Raw genomic sequence first — 18,032 nt, 5'->3', positions numbered from 1 at the left:
CTAGGTGTTACAGTGGTTGTTCTATTTCCCTCTTTATTTTACTAGAGTGCCTTTTCCAGAGCTAATTCCCTTAGATGCAGGCACACAAAATATTTTGTACTTCTATGGCACCTTTCACTGGAGAAAGAGCCTTTTAGTAGAGCCAGAAGAGAAGAAATTATCTCAGATTTACAGGCTGGGAAGACCTAGAGAGATATACAGGGGAGATTCCAGGGGCTGGAGCACCTCTGCTACGAGGACAGGTTGCGGGAACTGGGATTGTTCAGCCTTGAAAAGAGAAGACTTCGGGGGACCTAATAGCTGCCTTCCAATACCTGAAGGGAACCTACAGGAAGGCTGGGGAGGGACTTTTTACAAGAGTGTCCACTGATAGGACAAGGGGAAATGGGTTTAAGTTGAAGGAGAACAGATTTAGATTAGATCTTAGGGAGAAATTCTTCAGTACGAGGGTGGTAAGACTTTGGAATAAATTGCCCAGAGAAGTTGTGGATGCCTCTCCCTGGAGGTGTTCAAGGCCAGGTTGGACGGAGCCTTGAGTGGCCTGGTCTAGTTGAGAGGCGTCCCTGCCCATGACAGGAAGGTTGGATTCGATGATCTCTTAAGGTCCCTTCCAGCCTGTGCCGTTCTATGATGATTCTATGATAGCCTGATTTGCCTGAGGATACATGAAAGTCAGCAATAGGGGTGAAAAAATCTGAACATGTATCTCCTGTCTCCCTGTAGCTTTTTTCCATAAAGTGTATTTCCTTTCCTTACTCATCATACCTTTACAAATATAAAAAAAGCTTCTGACCTTCTTTGAAAAATAGCTGAAGACAAATATCTGTTGTAAAATGAATATTTCTTAGCAGGTAAAAAGATAAAATGAACTCATTTTCTATAGAATCTCAGTTTGATTCTCTCAAAAATGTTTGCTGCTGAGATAAGCTTTCCTGCCTTACTCTTTCACCATTCCTGCAGTGTTAAGCAGCTCCCTTCTCCTCTGAGGCCACAGAAGGTTTCATGTTACATTAACCTCCTTCAGATCATCTCCTCCGTGCTCAATCCCAGTTATATTTACATGCAGGCATAATGTCATTCAGCCCGCTTCATGCCACTTACATCTCTCTGGTTGCCATGGCAAACATTGATAAGGAACCAATTAGCAAATAAAGTATTTAAGGAGGAATGTGAAAGCCACTGTTTGGTAGGTTTGTTTAGGCGGTGACATTCTATTTGGCATTGTCCTTACCTAGCTGAGCTTCTTCCGCTGCAGCTTCGGCTACGTTCTGCCTGGTCAGAACATGCTCTTCCCGCAGGACTGGGAGGCTTGGGCATGGAACTGTGCCCGACCGCGGGCATTGTCACAGCTCTCCCGAGAAGAGGGAGTTTCCCGGCTTTGAAAGGGCTTTTGCTGGCGTGAAAGTGCGAAGAGCACCATCCAGTGTGTGACCAGGGTAAATACAGACCAACGCGGTGGCATCGCCCCGGCGTCTCTGCACGTCTCAGTGCCCAGCTATGCCTGGTGAGGCGCTTCGTGAGCTAAATAAAAGGAGGCTGCGGTCAGTTACAGAAGGAACTTCCAAAGGAAGACTGGCAAAGTTGTCGACCTTTCAGGAAGACACAAGACGGCCTAGAAGATCACATCTTTTAAAGAAAAGCTGTATTCTGAATTGGAATTATTGATGATTGAGGGGGGAAAAGACACAAACAGGAGGAAGTGAAAGTGGCAATAGATGAGGCTTGTCTGCAAACTAAATCAAATCCATGGAGGGAAGGAGCTATGGCAGAGAGAGAAAATTGGGCCAGATCCTTATCCTGTAATCCTTCTCCTTTGCAGAGTGGAATCACAAAAAGAGGCTAGGAAGCTGCACTGGCAGCTGAGAAAATAAGGGAGTAGGTGACTTCAGCTGTCCAGTCTCAACAGCCATATACTGCTTGACAAATGTATGTAATCCTGGATTTCAAGAAGGAAATTGATTTGGAAAAAATTTTTGCACAGAAGCGTATGGCTACAGGCTTTTGGTGGGTTAGAGAGAAGGAACTAATAGGAAAACAAGGAGTCCAGGTGGCTAAAAATGGGCACAGGCAAAAATTAGTATTATCTGCAAAGAAATGATACCCAAATAGATGTCCAAGATAAGGCATGCAACTTTTCTATGGACTAGTAGTTGTGCAACAATTACTGAAACTCTAGGTAAGCAAGGAAACAGGAACGTTTGTTGTGTTATGAACAGGATATCTGTTAATCAAAGATGCAGAGTGCTCCAGTTTAGCACAATGTTTATAACAACATATCACTGATATATCCTCCCTAAAATCAGTCTTTGGCCTGGCATGAGTTAGAAATGCTGTAATCCAAGACAGCTCCTCTCTTGTGTTCAGTGTTCCCAGGAACAACTTAGCATGTGTTTGCTCTTACTCATTTTATATTGAACTTGCAGAGCAGAACTTATTCCTTTGATTAATATTGAGCAGTGTGTCGTTTGTGCCCTGTGGCAGAAATGCCCAGATGGAGTGGTTTGAATACTGAAAACATGAGAAGCATTTTAATGTTCTATGGAGCTCTGTTAAAGTTGTGTGAATAGAACATCTGGTATCAAATCTTTGGATAAATCAGTTTCTGCAAGTATTTGGACCTGCTTTGGCTCTGCTTTGTTCCAGCTTTACATTCCCTCTCTGCTTCCCTGTTTTTAGGGCCAATAGAGGATGGTTTATTGCCTGGTGCAACCCATTACAGTCCCTTTGTTGGGGCTTGGCAGTTAGTTGAGCAGAAAGAGTATAAAAATCGCTTTGGCATCTATGGGGGTGAAAAGGCAACACTGACTTAAGATCTCCCTGACAGGCTTTTTATCTGTCCTCAAGGTGATGGAGAAAGGAGTGGTCATCCAGAGACTTAGGGAAGACATTGCCTGATGTGTCTGCAGAGTGTAACCCTGTTGGAGAGTTTTTGTCTGTATAAAACCTCTGTGCTTCCCATAGGGATCTGGTGTGGATACATCCATGCAAGACCTCCCTGCCAGCAAAAGTGAATGGTATCCCACTGCTCAGCACTGGCAGATCCCACTGCCAGTCCTGCTTTGTGTGCAGAGTTGGGGAGTGAGAAGGGGAAATGGGAGCTGTTGTCATGTTGTATGGCTGATGCTGTACAACAGATGGAAGTGCCCATGCTTAAGAGATCCACAGCCCAGTCTTCCAAAACATATCCCACTGCTGGGCACAGTGAGGAAGGGCAGGCTCACATGCTTTCACTTCAGGCAGAGGTGAATCAGGGGCTGATGCATATGGACACCTAATTTAGAAGTGTTTGAGATTAACTCCTTTCACTTTAGGAAGTGCTTCAGCTAAGAAAAGCTGAGCACACAGAGCTCCCATTACCCTTTCTGGGACTTAGGACACTTGGCTCCACTCCTTGGCAGATTTTCAGATAAGTGGTGGTGTGAATCTCCATAATTTCCCTGTGCAGAGGCACTGACTCCTGGAGCTATGACCAAAGCCATGAAAGAGCATCAAATGGGAACTCCTAAGTTGCACTGAGAATATGCAATTCTTTCACGTGTAGTAACCAAGAAAAAGTCTCACAGTGTAACATTTGAGGAAATAAGGTATTTTGAGTCATATTCCTTTAAGGTGTCTTGCTGTGTTTAAAGGGCTGATTTTCTTCTCTTTTGTCTTGTTTTCAGGCTTGATACATCAAGCAAACATCAGTGGAATTATTCTTGCCTCACATCAATGGTAAGAGTAAGGAGAAGCAAGTTATTCATGTTGATGTTATTTTGTGCCAGATGTTTCGCTGGTAGAAATCCATAGCTCCACAGGCACCAATTTCTTCAGGATCTGGAATGTCTGGCCCAATTTCTTTCTCCATTCTGGATGGTCTGTGAAGGAAACTGCTTTATTTTGCAATATTGAATATTCATGCTGGGAAGTTATAAGCAAAAACAAAATAATGAGAGACAGGGTCTCTAATAAGCTTCCTGTCACATGAGGCTCTGGTTCTGTTGAAGCAGATGTGGTTGCTGACTTGTTTCCAAAATATTTGTTGAGTGGTGATAAGATTCTGACTGATGTTATCTCTCTGTGATCTCATTCAATACAAGTAGTTCTGCAAACAGTGAAACGTTTTTTTCCTGTGGATTGTATCTTGAATTGTGCTTCAGCGTGGATTCTCTGATGTTTAATGGGGATTGAGTTCATTTTAGCCTGTTTCTTCAATGAGGGATGGATAATCAGTCTTCTTTATTTTGGCCATCTAGTTTCACAAACCTTGCAGGAATTAAATGTCTCAAGAATGTCAGATTTGAGTGGGAATTATGAACCAGTTCCAAAGTTATCTGGGGCCAACTCATGTAAACAAACATGAACATAAGTCTCATTTTCTTACAAAAGCAAGAGGTAAGAATCCATTTTTTAATATTTTGTCCACGTATATTACCTCCTTGATTCTATTCTGTTCTATTTGTGATCAGTCATATAACATATACTTTATTTGTAAAACTATATGAAATAAGGGATTTTTTTTTGCTACATTGAATGCATATTAAAACATCTTTAAATTATACTTGAGATTATGTTCTTTTTTAATTGTCCTTGCTGGAGCATGGGAAAGAGGTGACAGGCATTTTAACTTACATGTCTGCATAGACAAGTGCAGAGAAAGAACAGATTGTTTTTCCTCAGATCTCCCCAGTTTCTGGTTTGGAAAGGAAGAAAGGAAACCTAGAATGGAAAAATGACCTTTTGGGTTGCTGAGTCCAGTCTTCTGCTTCTGCAGCGAGCCAAGTTCCCAGTCCTTTTCATAAACAGATTGTGCTCTTCAAAAATATGCTCTTTCCTCCTTGTCATCTCTCCTGTACTCCCATTTTCCTACTTTATTTGCTCCAGTTTTACCTTCTTTTGATAAGAAGGATCCATAATTTCCATTTTCAGTTTATGCACGTTTGTTCTTGTTCCAGGAACATCCCTTAGGTTGCATAGTTCTTTCTACTCCATCTAACTAAACTGAGACTGTGCACGTACTCTGCTCTGCCAGCTCCAGTAAAGCAGGCAGGAGTTGGCCTTCATAGCCAGCCCTTCACTTATTTCCCTCATACTGCTTAGAGCAAATTCGTTATGCATTTTACCGATAGGTCACATTAAGCAAGGAGAAAGTTCCTGTGGATCACAGATCATTTGAGGAACTGGTCAAGTGAGGAGGGTGGTAGGAAGGTTGGAAGCAGTCTCAGTTCACTGACTATAGGAGGATGATCTGTCGCGCAGCCTGGGAGGATCATCGGAAAGTTAAGGATACCATGAAAAACGCGAGGAAATCATAGCCATTTTAGCTTGTTTGTACTAACTAAGAGGCTTGAAATATTTCCCTGTTCCTTCCATGTTGATCTTTCAAGCGTTGATAACATTCAGTCAAGGCTTCATGTGGTTTTTACAGGGGTTTCTTGGGGCCTGGCCCAGGAAACTGTGAGCTGCCTTGAGTTTCATGTGAAGGGTCAGGATTCTGCACCTTCAGCAAAGCTAACTTTCCTTTCAAGTCTTTCTCAGTGACAATAAAAATCCATCTTGATTTTATTCATTTTAGTTGCATGACACCTCTGAGTCGCTTTATCATCATTTCCCCAATTAATAACCTTCCTAGCTGTTCAAACTCTCTGCTTGTTTTTTACATTGGAAATGTAACTTTTGCTTCCTCTAGGTTAAGAAATGGTTAAAGGGCTGTTACAAAAGGTCAGCAGGATTCAAGAAAAAACTCCTAAAAAATCACAGTTGCATCTTTCAAACCTCCTTGATACATTTTAAGTTTCAAAGAGTAAGCGAAAATGACACCTGTCCAATTTTCTTCTTACATCTCTAGAACAGTCCTGTAGGTAAAACAACTCTGGAGTATTTCTCAGTGTCTTTCTAATCTTCTGCAAGGTTACTTTAGTTTGCTCAATGTAAATGAACAATTAGTTTAAAAATGAAAAATGAAAAGCAGGAAGAAGGAGGGAAATAATTGAAGAGGTAGAAGAAGTAGATGTGACAAGAAGGTAAGAAGTAGATCAGGCAAAATTTGATGTGTTCGGCTTTCAGATCCACTTGTGCCAGTATGAAAGGTGGCATCTGCTTATGGTTAAAGAGGAGCTATCATGTGGGAACAGAACAAGAGCTAGAGATCAGGGTTCACTCATCTTGTAAAACAGCCAGATTTCTTCGTTATATTTGATGATGGCAGATTAAGCCCTTGAATCTGAATTGAATCTCTGAAAGGTCCCCAGAAAGACAGCAAGGGAAATTTTAAACCCAAATTTTGGGACTGTGGTTGTTCCTGCTGTGGAGCTTTTCCTTTAGGAGACCTTGTCAGCTGGAACCAGTGTCTGTTACGAAGTGACTCCCATGTCAGTGCTAAGCAGCTGTGCTTGGATGCTGGGTGCAGAAGCCTCCTTCAGATTCTTTGAATGCGAGTTATTTCTGAACAGTGCTCATCCTGGTCCCCAGGAAAACACATCGACAGCCAAAGATAACTGGAGTGGAATCTGGCTAAACTCATCATCTTCCACATGGACCCCCTTCCTCCTCCGAGCCTCACCCTGTCCCAGGGGTCTGCAGGGGTGTGTGTGGCAGGCAGCCATCGCCCAGGAATCTCCCCAGTGCCTGGCAGGTTAAGACTGGGAGGGATCTTTCCTGTTTTCTGGCCCCTTTCAGGACTGACAAAAGGAAGCCAGTCACAGCCTGGAACTTGTGCCAAAGTCTTCCAAGTCTTTGTTAACTGGCAGGATAGTGGATATTGGCCAGTAGTGTCTGGGTGTAAAAGAAAAAGGAAATTCAGATGGAGTCTCAAGAGTCTAACAGGAACTGCAAATGGTTGGGGATGAATGTCCTGACTTACTTTTTTTTTTTTGAATATTAAACCTCAACAAATGATATAACAAAGAGCAATCCACAGCCACACAGCATATGCTCATATCACCACAACAGCAGCACACGCACATTCCTGCTCACCACACAAGTGCTGTTAGTGATTCCTTTGCCATATTATTCCACCTTTGTACTTTAATTGTTAGCCTGGCTATAAGAATATACTACCAGTGTGTCAGCTTGTTTAGCTCACCTGTCCCTTCCTAAGCCATTGACCGTTTTCAACCACATCAGACAAAATGAGAGAAGTCTCAAAGTTATGAAATTCCTAAAAAATTCCTTACTGTAGGTAGCCATGTCTGTATAGAGAATAAGGGAGGAAGAGCCTTCTAAGAGGATAGAAAATCTACGTTTGGGTAAATCCTTAAGACACATGTCTGTTGGAAACTGGGCTTCAACAGCACTTAGCATAAAATGTTTGTTTATCTAGTACCACTAGGTTTTTCTGGGACTGGCAAATGAATTGTTTAATAATGGAAAATGCTTCTGAATCTGTTTCGCTTCTGTGGGTTCGTGTTACAGAAAACTGTAGGAGTGTCTGTAGGGATCACAACTGCCCAACTTTGTGTCGTAGACCCTGTGTCTTAACAGGACACAGAAAGTCCCATTTAGTTGAGTAGAGAAGAGAGCATGGAGTGACAAGTCTTAGCTGTTATTGCTAACGATTTGTAAAATAACCTTTATGGTCTGCAGACTCAGACTTGTGCAGGTCTGTGTGACCTGAGATTTGTTACGTCACTACCGTGTTTGTACATCTCTCTTCAGTTCCTGGATATGAAAGAAATTAAAGGTTCAAAAGTTCAGCTTTATGTTAATAGATCCAAATATACCCGATATTTGACTTCCCTGGACAAAGGAACTGCATCAAGGGTTGGCTTGTCCTGTTGTGTTGTGAAGGTGTCAGCACTGTGTGCTGCAAAGCTTCATGCAACCTTAGGGAAAATAAAGAAAAAAAAGCCAAGTGTATGCTCAATGGAAAACAGATGGAGTTTTCATTAGATATTACTTTTAATGATCTACTTTAAAAGTAAAGATACTGCATTCCAAGCAGAAGAAGGGCCTCCTAATAGCTTTGTTTAGGTCCCAGGCTCATTATCTTAGCTACAGATAGGATCGCAAGATCTTTGTGTCATTAGGAGTTCCGGTCAGACCTGCCTACCATTATCAGAATTCCAAACACAGCAAAACAATTTTGGGGCCTTAGCAGTATTTTTCCCTAAGTCATATCTTTACTTAATGATTCAGAGTTATTATTATGGCCCTGGCAGTTGGTTGCTCAGTTTCTGGAGTATTACCATTTAACCTAGGTCAGAATAAAAATCCTGGAATGTACATTGCAGGGCAGACCTTCTGCTTCTTTGAGGGCCTGGTCTTCACAGTCAACTTTGGTATGACTCCTCCAAGTGGTCTTACTGGCTGTGAGAGGTGACCCCAGCAGTCTAGAAAGCCTGAAGATCCTTCCTAAAAAGATGAACCCTGCGGTCTGTGCCTGTAGGTATTAAATCAACTTTTGACAAGTAAAGAACAATGCAGTCCCGGGGTTTTAGGAATAGATGGTTGCTGCCAAACCACAATAAATGCTTTTGTCTGGAACTCATGGAACAGTAACATAGCAATGGAGGGTGTACCCTTGTCTATTATTCCCTCTGAGCAAATTCTCAGAGGCATGTTACCAGGATTCAGATAGATTTCATGGAACTAGCAGAGAAATAGGCTTTTATTTCCTTACAAAGCGAGGAAGAGACAATGGAACTCAGCAAAACATATGGCATTTTTTTTGTTCCTGTCTGAGAGTTACGTAAGCAAAACCCAGCGCCCATCCTCAGACAGTACTCTCTAAAGTGAGACTCCCATCAGAAAACTTGCATTACCTTTCTTCTGTTATGAGTTGACAAAATTCCTTTACTTCCTCTGCATATGTGTGAATACAACCTATGTCTTCAACTGGTCTCCAGCTGGAGAGTATGGATCAGAGTCCAAGCTTCTCAAAGTTTGAAGCTGATATTCTGGTTCACTGTCACCTCTGTAGAAAATACATAAATAGAAAATGCCTGCATGAATGTAACGAAATAAGCCTCTTGTTGTCATAAGAGAGGGATTAGAAGGATGAAGTCCAGTGACACTCTATCACGAACTATTAATTAAGCACTGTTCTGAAACCAGGTAGGTTTTTTCCACTCTGTTTGCTAGAAACCTTCTTCAATTTCCAGACTAGAGTTATTAATGACTAGTTTGTTCACGTATGTTATTGTGCCAAAGATGTCTTTTAGTTTGGATTATACACAAATAGAATGTGAGCCTGCATATTAGGTTTCTCCAGTTCTTTGTCTCTTTCATGGAAAAAAAAAAAGTCACCTTGTATTCCAGGTCAAATTATTTTTTGCTCTAATTCAAGGGCAGGGGGTGGGGTGGAGAATAAGCAAAAGGAGCAGATGGTAAGAGACTGCTTTGTATTTATGTTTGTGTAACTTAGAGTGGTCCAGCCTTTTCGCAACAGCATCCCTGCTCTGATGATTGCTCCTGTCATCTTAGGTCCAGGTAAATACAGTCAGTTTTCTTTCTTTGTGATGTATTTGCACAAATCAAGCATGTGCTCTGTCTCCCTGTGTTGGTAGAGTGAAAAAAACCAAACACTTCTTATACAGTTGTTTCTTCTTCAGACACTCAGGTGGCCCTTTTCTGATTCAGTGTATCTTTCAGAACATGGGTGACCAAACCTGTACACCATTTGCACAAAGCCAGTTCCGTCAGACTGGTTATTACAACCAGAGGTAAGAGGTTTCCAAATACTATTGTTTGTGAAGAGGACTGATTTTCTGAGGATGAATTCTCAGCAAATTCTAAGGAGGCGCCTTTAAGAGGTATCCAGTTTTGTAAACCTCAGTCACTCACGGGGGAATCTCTGTTGCTCACCAGCCTGGGCTGCGGCACCAGGGACGCTGTTGCATCCTCCGCAGCCAGGAGGAAATGGCCTGCCTCTTGTAGGCAGGATAGGTACCTTGAGTTGAGTAGTTAATTAGTAGTTCATTATCTCAACTCAGTCCAGCTGGATAAGAATGATTAGTGCCATAAATCTCGTCCTAAGTAAATAACCTAAGATAGATCAATGCAAAAATGTGTACGTGAGCTGACAACAAGCATGCTTCGCACACACGCATTGACCTCCTGAACTGCTCGGAGTCGTAGCATGTCGTATCTTTTTCTCCCAAGCGCGGTGGTGTTGCGTTTGCATGAGCAGTGCTGACTGTGGCTCTGTGTTACGGTTAGAGTGTTTCTAGCATCTCGGCAAGGGCAGCTTCTCTACAAGGTAAATGGATCTTTTGGGGAATCTTTGCTGCAAGTGGTAAGAGGAGATAACTCACAAGTGACCTCCAGAGCAAGGTACTCCTGTTGAGAGGTTGAGTAGTTTAAGATCTGATTTTAAGAGGATACCTTCTAGAAGTTGCTTCCTAAAGTGTCTGCACATCGGCACCCTACATATTTTAAATTGATCATGCAAAAGACGGCATGGTTGGGCACTCTTAAATGTGGTGGCTGACGTGACTTCCTCGTAGTCACTTGGCAGTTCAAGAATAGAAATAGGAACACAGAGTTTCCCATGTCTATTGTGTCCATTAGAACAATACTGCTGAGAGCAACTGAGACCAAAGGCCTGGCCTTCAAAATATATGACTTGAAAAGAATGCTGCATTTTTTTGGTAAGGTCCAAATGTATTTCATTCGGCTTTGCTGCTACTCCCAAAGTTTGGTTGCAAACAAGTATGATTTTTGCCCTGGAAGCCACACATCTGGATTGCAGTGCCTGTAACTGGTTTCATCATCACAAGCAGTTGTTGGCTTTATAATGTTCTGTGTGTGCAGAAAACAGCTTGAAAGAGGTAACCTGAGCAAACTCTGGTTTATGATTGAAGAGCTTAAATGTCTTAAATCACCAGTCTGCAAGATAGCCATAGCCATTAACTTTTTCTGTATGACCCTGAAGTCTTAAAATTCTGCATTTCTAGCCTTGCAGAGTTCTTCTGATTCTAACTGCTCCCTATTGAATTTCCATGCTGATTCTTTGTCCAGATAAGTCAACTGTCCAAAGCAATGATGTACCAACTGCTTTCATGGGAGATGAGTGTAAACTTGAGTAGAGCTCATCCACAGCTATAAACCTTTTTGTAGCTATATAGCAATAAAACCTTGAAAAGAATTTCTGTACATCATAAATACAGGGATTTAAGTTGTCAGGATCATCAATACTGAAGGACAAGTGACAAAATAATGTTGCGCCCAAATAACTTCTGTTTAAGTAATGGCTTGTTTTCACATCCTGGAGTCTTTGGACTTTTGCGGAGGCTGAAGGTATTTTTGAATTAATTCATATTTAAAATGTTCTATGCCCCTGGTTCCAGCCTCAGTTCCTCAAACTATGACAATGCAGGTGATCACAGAAAAGCCACTGCAACAAACAGCCACCGAATTCCAGTATGGACAAAGAACCACAGAAAGGGAACTCAGAGACTTCCAGTTTGTGCACGGTTCATACAAAGCAGGAGTTTGGGGGTACATGGCTGCTGACAGAATGAGAAGGAGTCATGAACTGTTCCCTCCAAGGGACTGAGGGCACCTAGAGAAGGCTACATTTGTTTGGAGGAATTGACAGACTTCACCAGTTCTCTACCTTCCATTCCACTTCTTGGAAAGGTCATCCAAAAAACCTTTCCAAACTTACAAGCATGGTGGTAAGGTCCTCAGTGTGGAAGAGTAAAACAGAGTGCTTTTGCTGCAAATTTGCTGTTATCTTCTGCTCCTAAATTGCTCCCACTCCTAGCTAAACCTGTGGTTTGCCAACTGACTTCCGTGTAACTTGTGCCTGATTACCTTGTGTTCCCAGTTTCCTTGACACTCGACTGGGCAATTCTTTGCTCTCACAAGCAGAAGTGTGGACAGAGGCATAGAACAGTCACTTATTGACCACATCGCTTCAAGCAAACAACAGGACTGCGCCCCCCAGTCTGAGTGATGCCATGATGTGGCACTGTCTGAAGCTCTGCAGACTCACTGACAGCCCAGGAAAGGCAGGCTGGGAGGGCAGAGATGGACACCTAACGCATGTTCACCTACCATCTGGCGTTCTCATGCCTCTCTTCTAACTGGATGTCTCTGTTGACCTGTTTCATGAATCACTAATAAATTATACTTCTGAACACTTTCTCTGTATCTTCTCCAATACTAAGGATTACCTTCGCATGGGTCTATGCGTTTACTCTGTTCTCCAGCAGTCACAGAAATCAATCACTTGGCCAGGTTTTATGAATGATGTTCCACACTTATTACGTATTATGACCTTTCTGGATGATATAAAGTCAAGTCTAGGGATCTGTCTTTGGTTCTGCCTAACAGTATTTTTCTTCTCTAATGAACAATGCATTGCAGTATATAGATACCTGTAATTTACATCCTTTTTTTAAGTTTAAAGCAAGAACATGATTAACATTTTATATGAAGCAAGGTGGTAAATAGGAGAGTTCATTGACTCTTCAGCCCTGGAATCACCCAAACACTGGTTTACATTCCAAATAAAATATTTGGTGGGTTTCACACCAATCTTTACCAGTGCGTATCACAATGTTGCTGTTGGGAAAAACTGAATTTATTAAGGCAGTATATTTTAGAAATTGGCTCCAGCACCACACAGCTGGCAACAAGGAAAAAATAATCTAAGGCAGCATGTAAAAAACTTGTTCTCTAGTTAGACTGAATTTTCCAATAACTACCTCCAATAGACCACCCTATGACACTGATTGCAAACATATAAAGCCTGAATGTTTCTGAAGTCATATAAATAAAATGTAGATGTTGAAATGCCAACCTCCCACTATTCGCCTCCAACCTTTTAATCTCATCCTGCTTATTTTGCTTTATTCTTTCCTGTTGTCCTTCCTCTCACTGATATTTTCTTTCAGTACCTCCTCTGTTTTCCTCTCAGAACCGAGCAGAGCTTTAAGCTTTAATGGCAGACTAGGGGCCAGCAGACTATGAAAAGAAGCTGAGGTAGCAAATTCTGTGAGCACACCAAGCACCCAAGGAAAGAACAGTGCAGGTTATTTGTGTGTGCACACAACTTCACACGCCACATGCCTGGCACCAACCTGGGCAGATCCTGGCATATCACTGGAACAGTAATTCTCTAAAGTATGAGCCTCGCTCAGTATGTTTTGTTGTGTTATTTGTAGCCTTTGGTTTTACAACTTCAAACTGTTCTAAGACCTTTTAATCTTCCACCTCACATGCCTTTGTTTTAAATAAAAAAAGACTTAATAATCAAAGAGAAAAATACCAGGGGAAGTACAAAACACAACTGGGGTGAAGAGGCTTTCAGACTCTACCAATGTGTTTGTTGATCTTGAGCATAATGATGTAGAAGTGCTTCAAGCAGTATATGAAAATAACTGGAAAAATCTTCTCCTACCTGAAAGCAACAATAAAAGTAACTTATTCTGAATGGCTACAGTCAATCATTGTTACGCAACTACAGTGAATCCTGTTGAAGGGGACTGGCAAAAGAAAGGGAGTTCCAATTTTTTGCCTGCGCTACCACTAACACCAGCCCATGGCAGTGCACCACACCCTGACTGCTCTCTGCTCCCAGTGAAGCTTCCCAGAGAAAACCCTGGAGAAAGTCCCGATTGCACACCAGAAGAAAGATGTGTAAACAATTGAGTAGATTTTTGAGGCATCTCTTCTTATCTTGGTGTTGCGCAAGGACAGGCTTCTTACTACTCAAAAAAGAACAAATTTCCACTATACTACATCTATATATACTAACTTAGATCACTGAAAAATCCAAGCAGCTCTCAATCCTGTTGTCTTGAACTAAAATACATCAAGTACTTCCTGGTTTATAACATACTTTGTCAAGGATGTTTACTAAAAGCCAATGTTGCTGTGAGGACGAGGCTATTTTAACAAATATACTTGCGAAATAGCCGCAGCTCAAATATAGCTGCAAGAATATGGAGGGAAACGAAATCTGTAAAATTTAGTGCTGTGGGTCAGACATCGTTCTGACAAGTCATTGATCTCGCTCTTCACAAGGTGAGCTGCAGTACAAGGTGGAATGGGATGCTCCTCAAGGATTTTTGCAGTTCCTGCTCCATCTCTCTCTCAATTATCTTCTGTAAAACAGACGTGTGTGTCAGTATGGATACGTGCTTGTTTTTCATTTGTCAGTTCTTTGGCTATTTGGGTCAGTGACAAGGTTTTGTTAATGTCTCTTGTTGGAGCCACTTAGTACGAAACGTACTACAAATTTATCACTGTTTTCCTTTATGAAAAATAAGCAAGTCAGTAAGAGTTCCATAAAATAATAATTATCTTTCCCTTTGAGAACAAAAAGGATGCATTTTTAAAATGTTTTTATTGCCTTAGTACTGCATGTTACAAAAAAAGTCTTCCATAGCGAAAGACACCAAGAACAGGGATGAGTGCAAACCAAACAAACCAGGAAGTAAATTATCTGCGAAACCACTTCTTTCAATGCAGCAGGGAACAGTAACACAAGTTTCGAAACAGCTTTTCCTCTCTGGAGAATGCAAAACTTTTTTTTTTCTCTATTGGAGCTCCTGACATAGGTCAAAGTATTGCACTACACTGAGGTTTCAATTCTTTTCCTCCCAGAGAGACCTAAACGTTGTCCCCAACAACAGTTTATTTCGTTGAGATAGAAGAAAAACTTAGTCCTGAGAAAGACTGCAACCTACTCTGTTTTGCCAAGGCTATAGCTATGAAATGTGCTGTCTTCAGATGCTGGACAGAAAGATAGGGAGAAGACATTAAAATACGGATTCCACACCACAACTACTTCTCAGATCTCTGTTCCAATCAGTTTGTACTGACTTCCAAAAGCATAACTTCTCCAGGAACACAGCTAACATGACCACTTTACTCAGATGCTTCATCAGAACTCCACAAATCTTCTGGCTGTCAGGTTTTCTTCTCTCAGCACCTCTACAGAAAGGGATTCTGAAGTGAAGAGATGACAAATACCTTCATCTTTTGGTCTGCACTAACGTGTTAAACAACACCTTCCTGTGCCTCTGATGCCAAATGAAACCAAAGTGCAGCTAAAGTTACCCAAATTCCTGGATGTGCAGCCATCTCTTTGGCACCGCAGTTCATCAGATTTCAGCACTTGTTTTTTTCTGGTTAAGTCATAAATTGTGCATTATTTTCTCTGAAGTGTTTATGGGCTGGCAAATTCTTACTGTGAGGACCTGTTCACAGGCAAGTATAGCCTAGCAAGTAAAATAATCCTTTTTCTTCCCTGTTCAGTATTTCTTTTAATGTTATGAGATAATTGACATTTCTTCCTTCTCTCTGCTCTCATTTATTATGGTGATAATGCTTCTGAAGTACTTCATAAATTCCATCCGAACATCTTCAGGATTTTCTTCTAAGTTGGAATATATTAGTTTTAGCTTGGTCAGTGGGTAAGCTTTGAAAGTAAATAAAAATAATTAGGTATATTCCTTTTATAAAAGAAATATTCACAATCAAGGTCATGGGACAGCTGATGCTGAAGTCAATCGGAATTCAGTAGTATCCAATGTTTGATACCCCAGCTAACATACAACACGTAAAGAAGAAATGCATCACAGCTTGCTAGCATTACAAACAGATTACTTTCTGCAAACATTATGATTAAATTACTGGTTTTGGTCTCACATTCAGTTAGGCAGAATCAAACAAGTCAGCACTGAATTGCAATTTTACTATTGATGTGATACAACATTATTTGATTACTTCAAAATTATGGAGCAATATTGTTAAATACGTATTAAAATATTAATATTTACAATGCATATGTATTTGTTTGAACACTGGAACAGGTTGCCTAGTGGGAGTGTGTGTTCTCATTTGTATAAACAGACAAATAATTTTGCAGTATGTAAGGTACCTATTACTAATTTTAAGATTGTTAGCCATTGATTTCAAAGGGCTCCTATGCTTTTGATTGATAAAACGCAGGCTTAAATGGCCACAAAAGTGTCAGTTAACAAAAGATAAAATTAAACGTAAGGAACAAACTACTAGTGATGATGACATGTGGCTACGGACATCAGGAGTTCTAATTCCTGCCTCAGCTACGTACTCACTGTGTGACCTTAAAGAAGTCACTCAAATCTTTCTTGCCTTTACCTTCCCTTTTGTGAAATAAGAATATTGCTCACCTTCTAGATGACCTCTGAAATTAATTATTTCTGGTTTTGCAAAGCACTCTAGTATTCTCTGATTGGCAGATTTCAATGAATAATGCAAGCCATAAGGTATGAGCAATTTTAAATATACATAGATCAATAAAAAACTCATGAGTTATAGATCAAGTTTTCCATCTTCTTACCCAAGGACAGATTTTCCATGTCCCCCGCACTGCCTGGCTTGTGATGTGCAACTAGGAGACACTGACTATCAAGCAGTGACTGCTGCTGCACGAAACAGGAGTACCACATTTCGATTTCTTTCAGGTGACTGGGCAGCTCAGGATTGAAGATTATTATAACACCATGAGAGTCCTTCATCAGAGCTGGCCAGCATGTTTCAAACCTTGGAAAACAGGAGCATGGAAAATGGTAAGACTGATGGCTGGAAAACAGAAACATGCACTCAAACATCCTCAGGTTGTCTTCTTCCCTCCTCTAGAACACATTTTAGTACTTTATTATGAGTAATCAGTAATCTTGATAGGGATCTATCATATTCCAAATATTTTGACTTCCCTATTATGTTAGTTGATCCCATGATTTGCTGACAATGTAAGTATTTGGTCAAATGCTTATTTAAACTTTTTCCCTAAAAATGGATCTGCCCAGTTCTCAATTGCATCTTTTGGAAATTAAGGCCTAAATCGTATATAAACATTGTTTGAATTCCACTCACATAATAACTTCAAGGAGATAAAGGCAGTTACAGAGTGGGCCTCTGTCTTCTGTACCTGTAACTTAATTCTGGAAGCTATGGACTGTACTGTTATACTCAGTCCTTATCCAAAATGAAGTTCAGTGTCAGCTGGGATCATAGCAGAGAGTACCTAGTATCAGGTGCTTCATAGCAGAAACTATAAAAAAATATAATGTGGTAAAGAGGCAGGAGTACTCCTCACCTGGAAAAGATAATTGGTTTTAGGCCTTAAGTATGACTATTTTGTGTAAACAGAACTATTATGAATTAAGTTAACCTGGAGGAAGTAACAACAATGCTGGCTTACTTTTGATCGCCACTGCAATCCCACAACTCAAATCGACACCCAGCTCCCTTGCTGTTACCGTTCAAGTTTGGCTTCTCATACTCCAGGATCCTGTGGAAATGAGCGGATGTACAGCGTGGTATCATTCCACAGGCCACGACCGGACAGGAGGACTGTGTGAGGGGCAGGCAAGTGTCAGGGAGCTGGTGCGGTGGCACGCCGCGAGGTTTTGCTCACCTTACACCTTGTGTCGGGCTGTGGCTGCCAATCCCGTCTACGCTCTCGGACACAAAGTTTGCCAATACCGATTTTCCAGACTGGTAGACAGCAGGAGGGAAAGACAGCCTCAGGAACGTCATCGCCAGAGCCCCGACGAGAAGAGCGCGGTGTTTACCCAAGGGCCCTGCTCTCCCCAGCTAAGGCCCCCGAGCATGCAGCCCTGCCGCCTCCTCCCTCCCGCCTCCCGGGGCCCTCCCGCGCCTCCCGGCCGCACCCCCTGCCCGGCGACGCGTGCCACAGCCCGAGGCAGGCCGCAGGGGCTGCGGCCCTCGGAGGGCGGCCGCAGGCCTTGGAGGGGGCGGCCAAGCGGCCGAGGCAGAGGCGAACACGGCCTCCGAGGCGGCCGGGGGAGCGCCCGCGGGCCCGGGGCACGCTCACCTGGCGGGGCCCCACCAGCAGCACCTTCACCTTCAGCATGGCGCGGCGCGGCCGGCCCCTCCCGCCCGCCCGTTGCTCGGCAACGCGCCCGCGCTTGCCGCGCGGGGCGGGGCGAGTGCGGACGGCGCGCTGCGATTGGCTGTGCGGCCGTCACGTGCCGGCGGGCGGGGAGCTGCGCGCGGGGGTCCTGGTGGCGGCTTTGCCCGGGGCCTCTCCTGCCGGGGCCGGGCCGTGGGACCCTGTGCCCGCCCTTGGGCCCCGTGCCCGCCGTGGG

The 18,032-nt window shown here is 42.5% G+C and overlaps 1 protein-coding gene across 2 annotated transcripts; it reads right to left on the bottom strand.

Annotated features, from left to right (window-relative positions):
• Positions 1-15,176: 15,176 nt before the first annotated feature.
• Positions 15,177-17,797, bottom strand: IFT22 (intraflagellar transport 22). 2 transcript variants are annotated; one of them, XM_086624715.1, is made up of 5 exons: positions 17,759-17,797; positions 17,339-17,418; positions 17,123-17,212; positions 16,259-16,461; positions 15,177-15,352 (listed from the first exon to the last, which is right to left on the bottom strand). In XM_086624715.1, the coding sequence occupies exons 1-5, from the start codon at positions 17,795-17,797 to the stop codon at positions 15,204-15,206; spliced, it is 561 nt and encodes a 186-aa protein (XP_086480841.1). In that variant the 3' UTR covers positions 15,177-15,203. The 2 variants fall into 2 exon arrangements, with proteins under 2 accessions (XP_086480841.1, XP_086480842.1); XM_086624716.1 differs by lacking the exon at positions 17,123-17,212.
• Between the last annotated feature and the right edge of the window lie 235 nt (positions 17,798-18,032).

The sequence above is a fragment of the Tauraco erythrolophus genome, chromosome 21 (assembly GCF_009769465.1).
Source record: "Tauraco erythrolophus isolate bTauEry1 chromosome 21, bTauEry1.pri, whole genome shotgun sequence".
Taxonomy (NCBI): Eukaryota; Metazoa; Chordata; class Aves; order Musophagiformes; family Musophagidae; genus Tauraco; species Tauraco erythrolophus.
This window is presented reverse-complemented; position numbering and strand designations above follow the sequence as displayed.